Source organism: Panthera tigris, chromosome D4, assembly GCF_018350195.1.
Source record: "Panthera tigris isolate Pti1 chromosome D4, P.tigris_Pti1_mat1.1, whole genome shotgun sequence".
NCBI classification, from domain to species: domain Eukaryota; kingdom Metazoa; phylum Chordata; class Mammalia; order Carnivora; family Felidae; genus Panthera; species Panthera tigris.
This window is the reverse complement of record NC_056672.1, coordinates 49,841,553-49,857,689: the sequence shown is the minus strand read 5'-3', so window position 1 is coordinate 49,857,689 and position 16,137 is coordinate 49,841,553. Positions and strand designations below refer to the sequence as shown.

Genomic DNA, 16,137 nt, shown 5'->3' with positions numbered 1-16,137 from the left:
TGAGGTTGTTTCAAAATATCCTTCGTTCATCTTCCATTCCTTTCTTTACTTTTTCCCCCACTCTCTGTCAAAGAGTCAAGTAGTAGATTAAATATGTAGTAGACATTTTAGATAGGGATTGTATATAACCATAGTCATTCATTTTGCTTATCATAAATTGTTAGGTGGTGGTCTCTAATCTTATCAGCTAACATAGTTCTTAAGTGATTCTGAGAATTACTTGGTTATTATACTGGGGGCCAACAACAGTAACACATGTCAAAGAATATTGTTGGACACAGGAACACTGTCAACCACAAATACAAATGAAATGAGTTCAGGGTTATCATGAGTGATCTTTGGAAGAGAATGCTACATCTCTTCCTGGGCAAACTTTACCAAATGAAAATATAGAGAAGTATAAATTAAAACTGCACATATTAAAAGGAATTACTATATATATGTATTCACATGGAAATATATTATTAAAATGGAAAAAATAAATAAAAATGTGTATAGTATTATCATTATTTTAGAAAATATTAAAACCATATAATCTTATATGCATGTGTGTTAGTGTTTGTCAATGAACAGAAAAAAATCTTAAAGGGTATATACGTCACACTGTTAACAATAGTTATACCTGAGGTAGGAGGGAACTCTGACACTTTTCCTTTGTATGATTTACAACAGGCATCAGTATTTTTAAAACTGCAAACATTAAATGGGTAAAGCACCTGGCATGGAGTAAGCGGCCAATAAGTGTCAGATTCTTTTATAAATATATAATTAACAAGCATAAAGTTTTACTAAAATAAAAATTCTTACTAGCTCAGTACCACGTACATGAAGGTTTTAGAAAAATCATTTCAGTGTAAGTTGATGATGCTGGTAATATTAGCTGAAACTCTAGAAAAATCTGAAAACTTTAAGAAAATCTGATTTTTAACAAAATTATTCCCTCCAAAATTTATTGTCCTTCTTATGAACTAAAAACAGGACGACCCAGTATTATCTCTGGTTTGCAATTAGCCTACTGTGTAAACTTCACAGATAAGGAGTCAAAACCACCTTACATGGAGTCAAAATCATCTGCTACAACCATAAGAAAAATTAATATGAATATTTTGGTACATTTACTTCTCTGTAAATAAATGTACGTTTTTATGTTCAACTGGCACCACACTGCTTTTATTTTTTTCATTTAATACTGTATTATAAAGGTATATACTTTCCTCAAATACTTTGAAAATAATTTTTAATGACTACCTAATAGCCAATTATAGGGATAGATATATCATAATTTATTTAAGGTTTGCCTGTTACAAGGTAAGTTGCTTTCAAATTTTCACTATTATAATGAAACTGTAACAATTATCTTTTATAGGATATCACTCTGCTTAGAATTATCAGTTTATAAAGTTTATCCAATTTTTTCTAATGCGGTGTTTCTCTTACTGATTTATGACACTCCCCATCTTACACTAAGCTATTAACATTTACTAGTTTGTTTGTTTGTTTCCAGGCTGCTGTGGCAACCAAAATATTGTTTTACTTATTACTTATATTTTTATATTAGAATACTACACTTTTATTTTTGTTTTTTATTGCTCTAAATGAATTCTGGAATAGTTTTACAATGATATTCCCCACTCTCCCCAAAAGAAATCTCATGTAATTTTGATTTAACATAGGGTTCATAGTGTTTAATTACAGAAAGAGCTCTTACCAGTTCATAAAGTTTTTTCATTTTACAATTCTCAACTCTATTTATGACATATATGTTGCAGATATTTTTATCAGTTTGTCATTTTTCTTTTAACTTTATTGTGGTGTTTTCAATTTTTAAAAATTCAAATATATAAATATAAACATACTTTCCTTCTCAGTACTTGGTGTTTCTGTTTTACAAAGGCCGAGTCCACACCAAGTTTATATGAAATACTTGCCTGTATTTTCTTCTAGAACATTTATGGTTTCATTTTTTAAATATAAAGTTTCTAAAATACCTAGAATTCTGTGTGAGGGAGGGGTCAATTTTTAAAAATAAATGGCTTACCTATTACTTGAATAAACTATTGAATACTCCATGCTTTTCCAACTATTTTGAAATGTTACCTTCATCACTAATTACATGTTTGATTCTGTTTCTCATCTATTCCATTTCATTTAATTCAGGCACCAATAAGCTATACCACTTAAATTATTGTACCTTTAAAATAAATTTGAATATCAATGTGAGAAGGTATCTTCTCTCAATAATGTCTTTTAGGGATGCCTAGGTGGCTCAGTCAGTTAAGCGTCCAACTCTTGATTTCAGTTCGATCATGATCTCATGGTTCGTGAAATCGAGCACCCACACTGGGCTCCGTGCTGACAGTGTGGAGCCTGCCTGGGATTCTCTCTTTCTCTCTCGCTTTACTCCTCTCCTACTCGCACTCTCTCTCTCAAAATAAATAAATTTTTAAAAATGTCTTTCAGACATCCTCCCACATTTATACTTCTAGGTATCCCCCCAAAAAACGCCAAAACATATGTAATAGTATGCTGATGGAATAAAGAAAGAACAAAGAAGAATCTCTTATTATAGACAGGCTTTCCAACTTCTAGTAGGACATATGCATGAGAATTAAACAGATTTGTTTGAAACTTACTCCAGTTGCCACTCGAATACTTGCTGATGGGGGTCGTATTCCAGAAGGAGGTCTTCCAGTCAACCCCATTCCACCTCGTGAAACAGGGCGAGCTGCTGAAGGTTTGTGATTACTGGCCATCGTTTGTTTACTTTCACCACTATTTGGAAACAAGAAACAGTTCAATTCTCCTTTAATGTCTCCTATAGCAACACACTGGAGATCCACATAGCTTTCCTTCAAACATTTAATCCACAATGACTTTTCTCACAAATTGTCATTCCAGGTACTACTACAAGGCTAAACCGGCTTCATTTTGTTCAAATATGAAAGTAATGTTCAATTTAGAGTGGAACTATGAAATCATTTATCATATGCCTTCCTCATTTCCCTATTCTTTACCAAAATGTAAGCCTCTCTAATTACCTATCTCTCTTGAGCTCTTCCCATACTCTACTACCCTGTTATCAGATCTTTCATTTTACTTTTTGCCTTAATAGAATCCCAACTTGCCACAAAACACTTTCAGTGAAGGCTGTTTTAGCTTCTCAATCCATAATTCCAGAGGAAAGGAGTGCACAGCATTCCCGTTGCTCCCCAGTGTCACTTTTAAAACATTAATCTTCCAAATCTTCCTTTGAGGACCAAGGAATGCAACCTTACTGCCTTGGATCTTTCCTGGTTCCTTTTATCTTAGGGACCTCCTGATTTCTCCCCCCATCTTTACTAAAGTCTTTTATACCTAGTTCAAGTCTCTCTACTCCAGTCCCACCAATGTCCTGGATGACTTCCATAGGGATACTGGCTTCAATATCTAACATTTTAGGTCACAGTTCCCTGACCTAAATTTTAGTACCATCTCAACTCCATTTCACTCATCCATAGCTATGGCTAGACCTGGAGCTTGTCATCATCTGGAACTGTTTCATCTCAATACCAACTGAAATATTTCATTGGTACTCTTTATACCCATCTTATCTTTATTCTCACTCTATCTCCCTTTAAACCCATTCCTCAATTCACTCATCCTCTCCCAGTTTACCAGCCCCCTCCTTTACTCATCAGAATATATTATTCAAAGTTTTGGCTGATGATTTAGAATAGCACTTTTCAGATTATGGGTCATGACTTGTTAGTGGGTTGGGAAAACAAGTTGGTAGGTTTTGCCCAATATGCTTTAAACATGAAGTAAAAAATGTAAGAAGGGTGACTGAGTGGCTCAGTCAGTTAAGCATCTGACTCTAGATTTCAGCTCAGATCATGATCTTGTGGTTTGTGAGTTCCAGCCCTGTGTCAGGCTCTATACTAACAGTTTGGAGCCTACTTGGGATTCTGTCTCCCTCTCTGCCCCTCCTCCACTCACTCTCTCTCGCAAAAATAAACATTAAAAAAAAATGTAAGAGGGGCACCTGAGTGGCTCAGTTGGTTAAGCGTCTGACCTCGGCTCAGGTCATGATCTCACAGTTCGTGAGTTCGAGCCCCACGTCAGGCTCTGTGCTGACAGCTTGGAGCCTGGAGCCTGCTTCGGATTCTGTCTCCCTCTCTCTCGTTGCCCCACCCCTGCTTGCTCTCTGTCTCTCGAAACTGAATAAACATCACACACAAAAATTGTTTTTAAATGTAAGAGTTCACTGCATATAGGAAGGGTATTGTTTCATTACATTTTTGTTTCAGTTATATTTATGTAAATTTACACATTAGCGAAAAAAATACTTTATTGCTAAAAAATGCTAACCCTCATCTTCATCTAAGCTTTCAGCAAGTCCTAATCACTAATCACAGATGACTATTACAAATATAGTAACAATGAATAGTCTGACATATCTCCAGAATTACCAAAATGTGACAGACATGAAGCGAGCAAATGCTGTTGGGAACATGGCACTTATAGACTCGCTTGACACAGGTTTGCTACAAACCTTCAATGTGTAAAAAGCGCACTGGAGAAGCTCAAGAAAATGAAGTACGGCTGTTGTCCATGTAAAATTTAAGTCTATTATTCTAGCTTTCCTGACAACTTTAAGAAAATGTACAACATACAGAATTTCCAGGGGCGCCTGGGTGGCTCAGTCTGTTAAGCCTCCAACTTCAGCTCAGGTCATGATCCCTGCGTTTGTGAGTTTGAGCCCCGCAACGGGCTCTGTGGAACAGCTCAGAGCCTGGAGCCTGCTTCAGATTCTGGGTCTCCCTCTCTCTCTACCCCTTTCCCGCTCACACTCTGTGTCTCTCTCTGTCAAAAGTAAATAAACATTTAAAAATTAAAAAAAAAAAAAAAAAAAAAGAATTTCCACCTGACTGTCTCTACCACTGCTTTACTATCTTGGAGAAAGCCTAGCATTAGATCAGTCCCAGGAGATAAAATAAAAATAAAAAGAACGGTCACTCCTAACAGACAGGCCACTAACTCCTCCGTTATTCACGCAAATCAGAGACGGAGCCTAACCTTTGGTTCCAGAAAAATGAGAGACACAAACTTTAGCTCTGACAGTTATCCCCACTGGATGTGGGTCCTCATCTGTAAGACCCATGCGTGGCAATGGGCTGTGGCCTGAAGAGCTGTTGTGAAGATTAAAGATACTATACAAAAACATCGGCTTGCTAATTATTACTACCAGGATCCTCCCTAAACCAGCCATTTTAACATATACCAACAACTGGCAAGTTGCTAATAAAAGACACACATCTATTGCTTCGAGTGAAATCCCTCAGCCCACGGTGGATTTTCTCTTTGAGGCTCTTGGATCCTTCCCTCCGGTCTCGCCTCGGCAGGTTTCCTCAGGGGACTGACTGAGGTGATCTCTCCACACGCTCTGCCGGCCTGCAGTCCGACTTCCCAGGCCTGGCGACAGGCTGAGAGAACGGCTAAGTGCCGAAAAGTGTGGATTTGTTTTTGTTTGGAGCGGATCAGCTTCTCCAAGGTAAGAAAAGCGGCTCCGGAGGGACTGAGAGAGGGATAGATGGGACCTGGGATTTCTCACCTCCCTGGGAGTGTCAGGAGGAAAGCTGTAACGGTGAGGGGCGCTCGAACCTGTTTCCGAGGCCGCCACCCCGGCGGAGCCCACCAGTCGGCCAGAGCACCGTTAGCTCACTTCGCCACTGCAAGCTCCCCTCGCTCCCCTGGGTCCTCAGAACTAACCACTAGCGGCTACGCGCGGCTACGTATCCCGGCAACGGGGGCGGGACGAAGAGAGGACCCGCCTCCTGATTGGCCAATCTTCGGCTTCTGCCCCTGGTAACACCAAACGGAACGAGAATAACCTGTTCTCGCGAGATTGGAGATCTCATTTTTGTTGTCGGAGTATCTCCACTCTTTTTCTGAAACAGAAAACGGCGACTTGAGTAGGAAAGTACGTTTTGTCTGAAAACCTTAGTATTTATAATCAAAGCCACATTTCTGATTGTGTGCCTGACCTGCATTTACTCCTAGCGAGTTTTATTATATCTCTATGTCACCTCGTATGTGACATGTGTTATCGTGTAATAGACTTTTTAATAACTGTTTTTAGTTTCTTGTGGTAGGCAGCATTATACTATCTTTTTACTTCTTATTAGAGGTAGTTATCCTTCCTGTTAGGTCTGCGCAACGTACACATTACATTCAGTATAGATGTGTTTCTGGTGACATCTATTCCTCGTTTCAGTGGAAACTTCCTATCTTTAAACTTCCTTTCTTATTTTGATCCAAGTTTGTGAAGGATGAATTAAATGGACAGTGGTCTTAAAATAACTATTTTAGAATCAATCTGTAAAGAAACACCATGTAGGAGTGCCTGGGTGGCTCAGTCGGTTGGGCATCCGCCTTTGGCTCGGGTCACGATCCCATGGCTTGTGAGTTCCAGCCCCAGGTCGGGCTCTGTGCTGGTAGCACGGAGCCTGGAGCCTCCTTTGGATTCTGTGTCTCATTCTCTGTCTGCCCCTCCCCTGCTTCTGCTCTATGTCTCTCAAAAATAAAGGTAAAAAAAAAAAAATTAAAAAAAATAAAGAAACACAATGTAAAAAAAAAAACAAAAAACAAAAAACTACTTCATCTCAAATCCCACATCTCTAATAAAGTAACTTGGAGTTTTCTTCCAGTCTTTCTATGTAGAGAAAGTTTAAATGCGATTGCAACTATAATCATAACGTACGGAAAGTATTGGACTTTCAACGTTTTTCGCATTTCCAACTTGCATACATTATTTATAACTAGATTTATTTTTGAATGTCCTGCCTTCAAGTAGTTTAAAATGAATGCAACAAAATGAAATGTCACGTGGCTGAATTATCACTTCAAGTTCGTAAAATATTTTTATGTAATTCTCCCATTTGAGCCCAACAAATTTGTAGTGTCCTTTAGTGACTATACAGGAGGAATCCACATAACAAATTTTACTAACTGGACTTTATTTACTGTTAGTTCCCCATATTTTTGCCTCTCCATAATTTGCTGCTTCTAAAGACTTAAAGTCCTTTTCTTCAGTAAATATTGTTCCTTTGTTAACTTGTTCTGTAAGTCCAGACTCTAGCCACCTCTTTGAGTACTCATTCCTGAGTTTCTCCCTTGCATATATGAGATATGTATGTTAATAAATTTTTCTGTTATTAACCTCTTTTGTTGCAACGCCCCGCGCAAAGCCTACAAAGGTAGAAAGAAAAAAGATTATTTCCTTCCCTACAACCTCTGCCCAACTACTCGGTACACATAATTGTCTGAATCAACTGACATTATGGAGATTTTTTTTCCCTGAGTGCCTTCAGACACACGGAAGGAGGCCGCAGCATTTGTCATTTGTATGCAGATGTGACAGTTGAGATAAAGGTTTTAAATCTGAGAATTGCTTAACACGTAAGATATTTTAATTTTTTAGAGTACCGAGAACCCAGTTTAGTATTAGGATTTAAGGCAAACGACTGTTTACAACTTGGTCCCAAACTCTGTCGTTTTAATTAAAAAACAATGTTTAACTTCCAAAAGTCTCAGGCGATTCCACAGAAGCTCTGGAAAAGTCGGAAAAGGGTTACCTTGACAAAACGTTCAGAACGATTTCTCTCAACCACAAGGGAGCGCGCAGCTCCTGAAATCAAATCTTAAAATATCCGGATTCGGCGCGCCTGCGGTTCCCGCCCCACTGCGCGTGGCATTGTGGGATTTGTAGTCCCAGCGCGCATCTCGTACTACAATAAACTGTTCAGCCAGGACTCGGCAAGGACGCGGGCTCGAAAAGGATCCGGATTGGGGCGATCGGGCCCAACGGCCGGGCACTGTTATCTCTTCCTCGGCGGATCGTCCAGGGCGCGGGAAGGAAACGAGCTTCAGCTCGGCCTTGCCCTCAGCAGTCGGGACGCACACGCTTTGCGTCATGGCGGGCTGAGACAGATGATGAATTCCGGTGTACATGTCAGGGTTGCTGTGTCACTCGGCCCGTTCGGCGTTTCCCTTCCCCGTCGCCCTTCCGCACCGGCTCTAGGGCTCTTCCGGTCCTCAGCCGCCCCTCACCTGCCGGCCCCTCGCCCGCCGCGCCCCGGCGCACTCCTGGCCTTTTCTGCGGACTGATCTCGCGCGGTGCCTGGGCCCCGGGTGCCGGACCGACGAGGGCCATGGCGAGCGGTGCCGCCAGGTACCGGCTGAGTTGCTCGCTCCCAGGCCACGAGCTGGATGTGCGGGGCCTGGTATGCAGCCTCTATCCGCCGGGGGCCTTTGTGTCCGTGTCCCGAGACCGCACCACCCGTCTCTGGGTCCCAGACAGGTGAGCGCTGCGAGTCCGTCTGTCCCCGCCTGTCCCCACCACCCACCCCTGGCAGTGTTGCAAGCTTCTTATTGCTGGTGGGACAAGAGGGCCCCTCCCCTGCTGTTATCTTGTACTGTTCCCGGCCTTGCCTCCGGTCCGCGCTCCCTCACAGTTCTGAGAGCACTGGCACTCTGGGCGCAGTGTTAAGAAACCTGTGAGATTTAGGTGGAAAGAGCACCGCTTTAGGATTACAGAGACGTACATTCTTGTCCTAATTTGACCACTTAACGAGTGGGTGACCTTGGTCGAAGCTCTTATCTTTTGGGCGATGATTTGCCATGTTTCTTTCAGGTTTGAAAATTTACTGATGCCAGGTGCACCCCCCCATTAGACATTGTGAAAACATCTGACATATAATTGAAGTAAATCCTCTTCTTTCCCTAGAATGTACTCTGTAATCTTCCCTCAAATTTAATTTTTGATAATTGCGTTGCAGAAAGTTGCATTTGGCACGTCTCCTTGTTGTCCAAATAAGTTTCTTAGTCTGGGGTCTGTGGTGGGCTCGGATGGAGGGGATGAAAGTTTCAGTATGTTTTATGGATGTGTGAGGATGTGCTGTTTTCTTGAAAGAAAGTCCATTGCCTTCAAAAGGTTGTCAGGTTAACCAAAAAGAGAAATTAAGAAACTGAAGGTTGAGCTCCAGTCCAAATCAAGTTCAAGGGGTCGGTCCTGATTTGGCTGGTTGTAACAGGAAATTTATGACCTGGAAGACAGATTTCAGTTCAGAAAGAGAAAATTTGAGGTGATCTACTTTGTTATGTAGTAACTCTCCCATTAGTATAGGTTTCACTCAGAGTTTGGTAGCCATGCATAAATTCAGATGTTAACTCTTGGTTGAGTGTCTACTATTTGTTTAGATCCTGAAGAAAAAGAAAACAAAAACAAGTTCCCTCTTCTTATGGAGCTTTCTTACAGTCTGGGAGGGCTCATGGATCAGAAAAAAAAGTAAATAAATAAAACAAAAACAAGTTCCCTCTTCTTATGGCGCTTTCTTACAGTCTGGGAGGGCTCATGGATCAGAAAAAAAAATAAATAAATAATTGCTCATTGGCATGTATACTGTGAAAAAAAACAAACAAGTATAGAATTGAATGTAGTGATGTTAAAGAAGGAAGCCTCTCTGATGAGGGTTTCAGTTTTGTTTGGTTTATTAAAGCTGACACCAAGATGGACCTAGTCATGGGAGCAAGGAATGAGAAGAGTTGAAATGAAAGAGATCTGTAGATGGTAGGAGGGTCAAGCATAGACACCCTGGATTAAGAAAGAGGCAAGTTCCTGTGTGCGGGAGGGAATGAGCTGTGAGGTCAGGAGCCAGAAGTTGGCTGGAGCCACATGCTATGGTAAGAGTGCTTCTAGAAAGAGTGTAAGTAGAAGCCTTCAATGCGTTTCAGACAGGGAGCAGCATGATTTGATTGACCTGTTGAGAAATACTGCTAGCTGCTGGTGGAGATTAGATTGCAAAGGGATAAATGTGGAAGTAGATCTGTTTGGAGGCTTTTGTTGTAGTGCAGCCAGTACATGATGGTAGACAGACTAGAAACGTTATAGAGCAAACTCCTATATTGAATTGGACGAGATAGTCTCTGAAGGTCTCTTTTAATTCTACGATTCTGTGATATTCCGAACCACTTAGTAACGGTAATACATAAATTTATGTGTATTTGAGTGTAATTACTGATTAAGCTTGTCTCTTTAAAATTGAGTTCAGTAGAAGCACGTACCCAGCAGGATATAAACATTGCAGTCAGAAGTAACTAAAGGATGGCTGCTGTAATAGTTGAGTCTTGTCATTAAACTTTACGTGTTTTGTAGGACTGTGCTAGGTCCTGGAGTTTTTGCATTCATCAGAACTTCAGGGATTGGAGGCTGAAGTCGTCTATTTGAAAAGTGTTGTGCTTTTTTCTTTTTAACTCATGTTGTGTTTTTGGTTTTGTTTTCAAAATCATTCATGAATTTATTCAGCGGACGCTGATTGAGAGCCAGCGTTGTGTCGCACACAGGAGTAGATAGTGGGTAATTATGAAGTAAGACTGTTTTACCTCTCATTTCCAACTGTTCAGAGTAGGGCATTTTATAGTCCCTGGGTGATGAGTCTCTTCTACATCCCAACTAAAGTGTCTAACGTACCCTTACTGTTATAAAAGTGTCCTCAAGGCTGACATCCTGACAATTTGTATGTTAATTTGTATTTGTATGACAATTTGTATGTCAAATTGTATGACAATTTGTATGATATATTAATAAATGTAATGAAGTGCTGTAAATGTTTGTAGCCAGATAGGACATGAAAATTGTTTTCCCATGTACATTGTTGATAGAATTCTGGATCAAGGTAGTTAGTGTACAGATGGATTGGGAATGATGGAATTTAATTTAGTTTTAGGGAAGCAAAATAGTTCTCTTCCAAGGTGCACTAAACCAGATACTTTGTCTTTCACAAAAGCCCATTGAAAACCCAGAGGCTCTCTCAGCCTTCTGAAGACCTTTCAGAAAGGAGACATTATTCTTTGATTGTACATTGAACTGTACCAGTCAACATGTGGTTGTTTCAGACTGCTTCAGGCCTCCCTAAGCCCACTTCAAGTTAAACTGGATTTCTCATCTGTCATGAACTATTGTTTTACCTTTGGAAAACTACCCACATTTGAAAGATGCAACTTCACATTTAATGTGGTGTGTTAACTCTTGCCTGTCCGTGCCAAGGGTTAAATGATTTCTCCCTCCTGTAAACGCTCAGCACTTTGTGTCCAAAGTCAATAGTTCTATGGAGTTTGTTAAGAAATCAGAGCCATTCCCTTCCCAACCCCCATTTCCTTTTCTTGGAGTTAAAATTGTTATCTCTTTTAACTGCTTATTTTTGTATGTTACTTCCATGTGTATGTATAAAGTGCTTTATTGCTATTTTTATTTTTTTAATATTTTAGGCATTTTCTGTTCTTGCTGCAGAATATTGGACTTTAGCTCTCCCCCAGCTTATGCATCTTTTCTATGCTCCGCCCCTTATAGTTGAACTTAATTTAGATGAAATCAGTATAATTTTTAAGTTTTTGTTTACTTATTTAATTGAGAGCGAGAGTGCGCACAGCATGCATGGGCAGGGGAGGAGCAAAGAGAGAATTCCAGGCAGGCTCCATGCCTTATGTGGGACTTGAACTCACAGAGCATTTGACCTGAGCTGAAACCAAGAGTCTGCAGCTTAACGGATTGTGCCACCCAGACACCCCTAGACGAAATCAGTATTTTATGACTGCACAGGCTCTACTTACACTGCTGTGGAATAAACTATGATAACTCTTCCTCAACAGTTTTATGATCTCCCTGTAGCTAATGAGTATCCTGTTTGGGGCTTTCATTCACTTCATTTTTTATGTATTTCTCACAAATTCAACTTCATATTCTTTGCTAGTTGTCTAAATCTCTTCTCAAGACCTGTAGACATACTGGATATTTTGCAGTTTCATCTTCCTGGGGGTGAAAACTTTCTGACCTGGTCTGTCTGCCCCTGGGGCACACAGATCCTGAGATCTGCCTTCATTGTGTTCTTCACAGTTTCTTCTTTTGGGCCTCTTGTGTTGGATCTGTTATCTGTATCGTTTTACTTTCTTAGTTTTCTTCCTTGATGCCTTTTTGGAGCATATCCCCCAGGAGCTTCCTGAAATACAGTACACTGATGATAAATGTATTAAGATAGTGAAAGTCTGAAAATGATTTTATTCTGCCTTGCTACTTGAATAATAATTTAAATGTTTGTAGCACTGTAATTCCCAAATAATTTTCCTTCAGAATTAAGAAGCTATTGCTCCATTGTATTCTAGCCTCCAATGTGTATTTTTTTTTTTTATGTTTACTTTTTTTTTATTTGAGAGAGCACCAGCAGGTGAGGGGGGAGGGGCAAATGGAGAAGAAGAGAGAGAATCCCAAGCAGGAGCCCACCAACACAGGTCTCGGTCCCACAATCCTGGGATCATGTCCTGAGTCAGACATTCAACTGATTGAGCCACCCAGGCGCCCCAGCCTTTACTGTTAAATTTGACAAGTCTGAAGCCATTCTGTTTCTTGAGCTATTATTTTTTTTCTCTCTGGAAGGCAGTCTGTATTTAGGCACCCCTAAAAAGTTTAAAAAAACACACAACAAAATAAAGTGGACAAGTTAAAAAAAAAGCTACTGCCAAATACCTTCCTTTGAAGATTTTTCATATGATTCATCTTGCAACTGATTCTGAAGATTTTCAATAGTGTTCCTTTTCCTAATTCCTACCTTTCTTGGTCCCCATTTTTAGAGGTACATAGTGCTGCTGATATTCTTCAGCTTTTTAGGGATTCATTGGTAGATTGGTCCTCTACTTTCCCTGATGCCTACTTAGAACTCAGTTTTCTCAGGGTGTCTGGGTGGCTGAGTTGGTTACATGTCCGACTCTTGGTTTCAGTTTAGGTCATGATCTCAGGGTTGGTGAGTTCAAGCCCTGCGTCAGGGTCAGTGCGGACAGCAAGGAACCTCCTTGGGATTCTCTCTCCCTCTCTCTCTGCCCCTCCCCTGCTATTGCACTCTTTCTCTCAAAATAAATAGATAAACATTAAAAAAAACCCTCAATTTTCTCAGGTATTCTATATCCTTTATTATTTTTCAATCAGCTTTGAGTGTTCAAAGTTGTGTTCCTGTTTCTTTTTCTTCTTATTCTCCTTGGCCTTGTGGGTTTATGCCTTTCTTCGAAATGTGTATGGATGTGTGTTTATCTTGAAGTCTTATCTCTTCGTGTGCACTTGTCCTGTCTCCTTCTACTACATTGCAAACTTTTTAATTTAGCTTGAATCGGGGATATAATTCTTTATATTCCTCTCGGGAGTTAACTTACTGCCTTCCACATAGTACATTGTAATATGTTGTTTGACTTGTTATATAAGGCAGTGATGCTGAGTGATGTGTGTAACAAATTGATAATCTTTCTAAACGCAAGGCAGTTATTAGTATGCTGTGTCCCTAGAGCATTCATTTATATATCCCTGTATTCCATTAGTTTGCATATTGAGAATGATTGGTACTCTAGCGATTTAGATATATATACTCTACTAATGGGTATTAAGTTAGTGTTTCATAGTATGAAAATATCCTCACTGTGTTTGAGACTTATTGATAGTGTACTTCATTATCTTAATTGTATGAATGTTTCACTTCACCAGGGATTTCTGAGGGTAACAGTTACAGATGAATAGAAATGAAGACGGAGCATGAGAAAAAGCCACTTGCGATACTTGTTTCCCTCCCTTTCCTTCCTTATTCTTTCTGTTAATTAATATACTCTTATCAATGAAACGCTGAGTAAACTTTTTCTAATCTGATGTGAATCTCAATAGTAGCTAATAAAATTAGATATTTAATATTTAAGTTAAAATAATAGATTCTTGGGGCACCTGGCTGGGTCACTCAGGAGAGCATGCGACTCTTGATCTCAGGGTTGTGAGTTTATGTGTAGAAATTACTTAAAAACCAAACAAAACAAAACCAATAGATTCTTAAGGTAGCAGACACTCTAACATTCAACCCGTATACTAAAAGAAAATGAGTACTTGGATACTCATGTCCTATGGTAAGTCAGGGGACAAATGTGTATCTTTTTTTTTTTTTTTTAAAGATTTTTTTTTAACGTTTATTTATTTTTGAGACAGAGAGAGACAGAGCATGAATGGGGGAGGGTCAGAGAGAGAGGAAGACACAGAATCTGAAACAGGCTCCAGGCTCTGAGCAGTCAGCACAGAGCCTGACTCGGGGCTTGAACTCACAGACCGTGAGATCATAACCTGAGCCGAAGTCGGACGCTTAACCGACTGAGCCACCCAGGCGCCCCGACAAATGTGTATCTTATTCATTACAATGTCTTTCCAGTCCTAACAGGGGCTTTACAGAAATGCACTGTATGAGTGGCCACTCCAATTTTGTATCTTGTGTATGCATCATACCTTCAAGTGATATGTACCCTCATGGACTAATCGCCACTGGAGGAAATGACCACAATATTTGTATTTTCTCACTGGAAAGTCCAGCACCACTTTATATACTAAAAGGTCACAAAAATACTGGTGAGTATAATGCTTTGATTTTTTTCTATTTGAAGAAGTTTCATCCTTTTGAAAATAAAATTCATACATCTGCATTCCATACTATTAATTATGTTTGTTTTACCTATGGCTATGACTTGATAGTGAAAACCTTTTAAGATCATCATTGTTCTGTAAATTCTATTCCAGAGTTATTGTCATCATCAGTAAAGGTTGACATGCTTATATATGTAAATAATACAGTGTTCTGTTAAAAAAGGAAGAAGCTGTATAATTTTAATACACCTTGTGGTTTTCGTTTTCAACTATTTTGTGCAAGGAATTAATTTACTCAGGAAGACTAAGAGTATTTTTTCATCTTATGGTTGTTATATCTGTATTTATGCAATAAATTGAAGACCCAGAACAAATGTGTTTAGGACCTTGGTATCATAACCGAGGAGTATTTAATACTTTTTAATATTGTTTTCTATGGTTTACGTATATTTCTGATTATCTGATATTCCTGGATTTGTGTGTGGTTTAATAGCTCTTTATTATAAAATGATATGCTTAATCAATGCAGTGTGTATACCTATTTTTTTAATGTATCTGGATCTGTAAGCAAGTAGTATGCCCCATAAACACTTGAAAATTCCTTTGAAAAATTTTGTAAAATGAATTGTGTGTATATATGTGAAATCTTTAATACTGAGTGATACAGACTTTTTTTTAACTTCATTGAGGAAGTCTTGAAATGTATACAATGGTAGAGATACAGTATTTTGTAATGAGTTATGTATAAATATATATATTTAAAGGAATGACGATCTTTTCCACCGGTGTATTTACATAGCTTCAAGGATTATCAACACATGGCCTATCTTCTTTCATCTCCCCAGTTTTCTACAATGTTATTTTAAAGGAAATTTCCAATATACTGTTTCATTTGTAAATACTTTAATATGTAACTCTAAAACAGGGTTTGGCAAACTTTTCTGTAAAGGGCCAGATAGTAAATATTTTAGGCTTTGCAGGCCATCTGGTCACTTTTACAACTATTCAAGTCTGCCGATGTATACAAAAGTAGCCATTGACAATAAAATGAATGAGCCTATCTGTATTTCAATAAACAGCTATTTATGGACACTGAAATTTGAATGTCAAAATTTTCACATATCAGGAAATATCTTTTAATTTTTCCCCCCAATTACTTAAAAATGTAAAAACAATTCTTAGTTTGTGCAGTATACAAAAACAGGTGGCCCACAGGCCATAGTTTGCTGATCCCTTGAAAAGATATATTTTTTTTAATCGTCATTACACCTAAAACAAAACAAAACCTAATTGCTTATTATCAAATATCCAATGAAGGTTCAAATTATACCCAATTGTTTCATAAATGTTTTTTTACAGTTTGCTTGAACTGTGACCCAGCTAAGGTCCGTATGTCTTTTAATCTATGGGTTTCTTTCCCCCTTTTCCCCCCCTCCCTATTTGAAACCAGCTTATTTAACCTGTAGGATTTCCTACTGCCTGAACTTTGGCTGATTAAAGCCTCATTGTTTCCCTTAACATGTTCCTCAATCCCCGATATGTCTTAGGAGGTATTAGTCAGATCTAGAAACTTAATCAGATTCAGGCTCAAGTTCTTGGCAAGTACCTGTTATAGGTAGTATTGTGTACTTTCTGTTGTAGCACATTAAGAAGCACTTAACTCTTTG

The 16,137-nt window shown here is 39.1% G+C and overlaps 2 protein-coding genes across 6 annotated transcripts in view; one reads left to right on the top strand and one right to left on the bottom strand.

Moving 5' to 3' along the window:
- The window catches only part of IFT74 (intraflagellar transport 74), an 88,614-nt gene extending 82,881 nt beyond the window's left edge, over positions 1–5,733 (bottom strand). For 2 of the 3 annotated variants that reach the window (XM_015544923.2, XM_042964707.1), the window contains exons 1-2: positions 5,591–5,733; positions 2,634–2,772 (exon numbers count right to left, since the gene is read on the bottom strand). In XM_015544923.2, coding sequence (XP_015400409.1) covers positions 2,634–2,753 — 120 coding nt within the window. In that variant the 5' untranslated portion in view covers positions 2,754–2,772; positions 5,591–5,733. The remainder of the gene's footprint in view (positions 1–2,633; positions 2,773–5,590) is intronic. The other variant, XM_042964706.1, reaches the window with a different exon arrangement.
- Positions 5,734–5,938: 205 nt separating this feature from the next.
- PLAA (phospholipase A2 activating protein) overlaps positions 5,939–16,137 on the top strand; it is a 42,033-nt gene continuing 31,834 nt past the window's right edge. For 2 of the 3 annotated variants that reach the window (XM_042963776.1, XM_007098506.3), the window contains exons 1-2: positions 7,780–8,338; positions 14,262–14,455. In XM_042963776.1, coding sequence (XP_042819710.1) covers positions 8,190–8,338; positions 14,262–14,455 — 343 coding nt within the window. In that variant the 5' untranslated portion in view covers positions 7,780–8,189. Of the gene's footprint in view, positions 5,960–7,779; positions 8,339–14,261; positions 14,456–16,137 lie in introns of those variants that run through there. The other variant, XM_042963777.1, reaches the window with a different exon arrangement.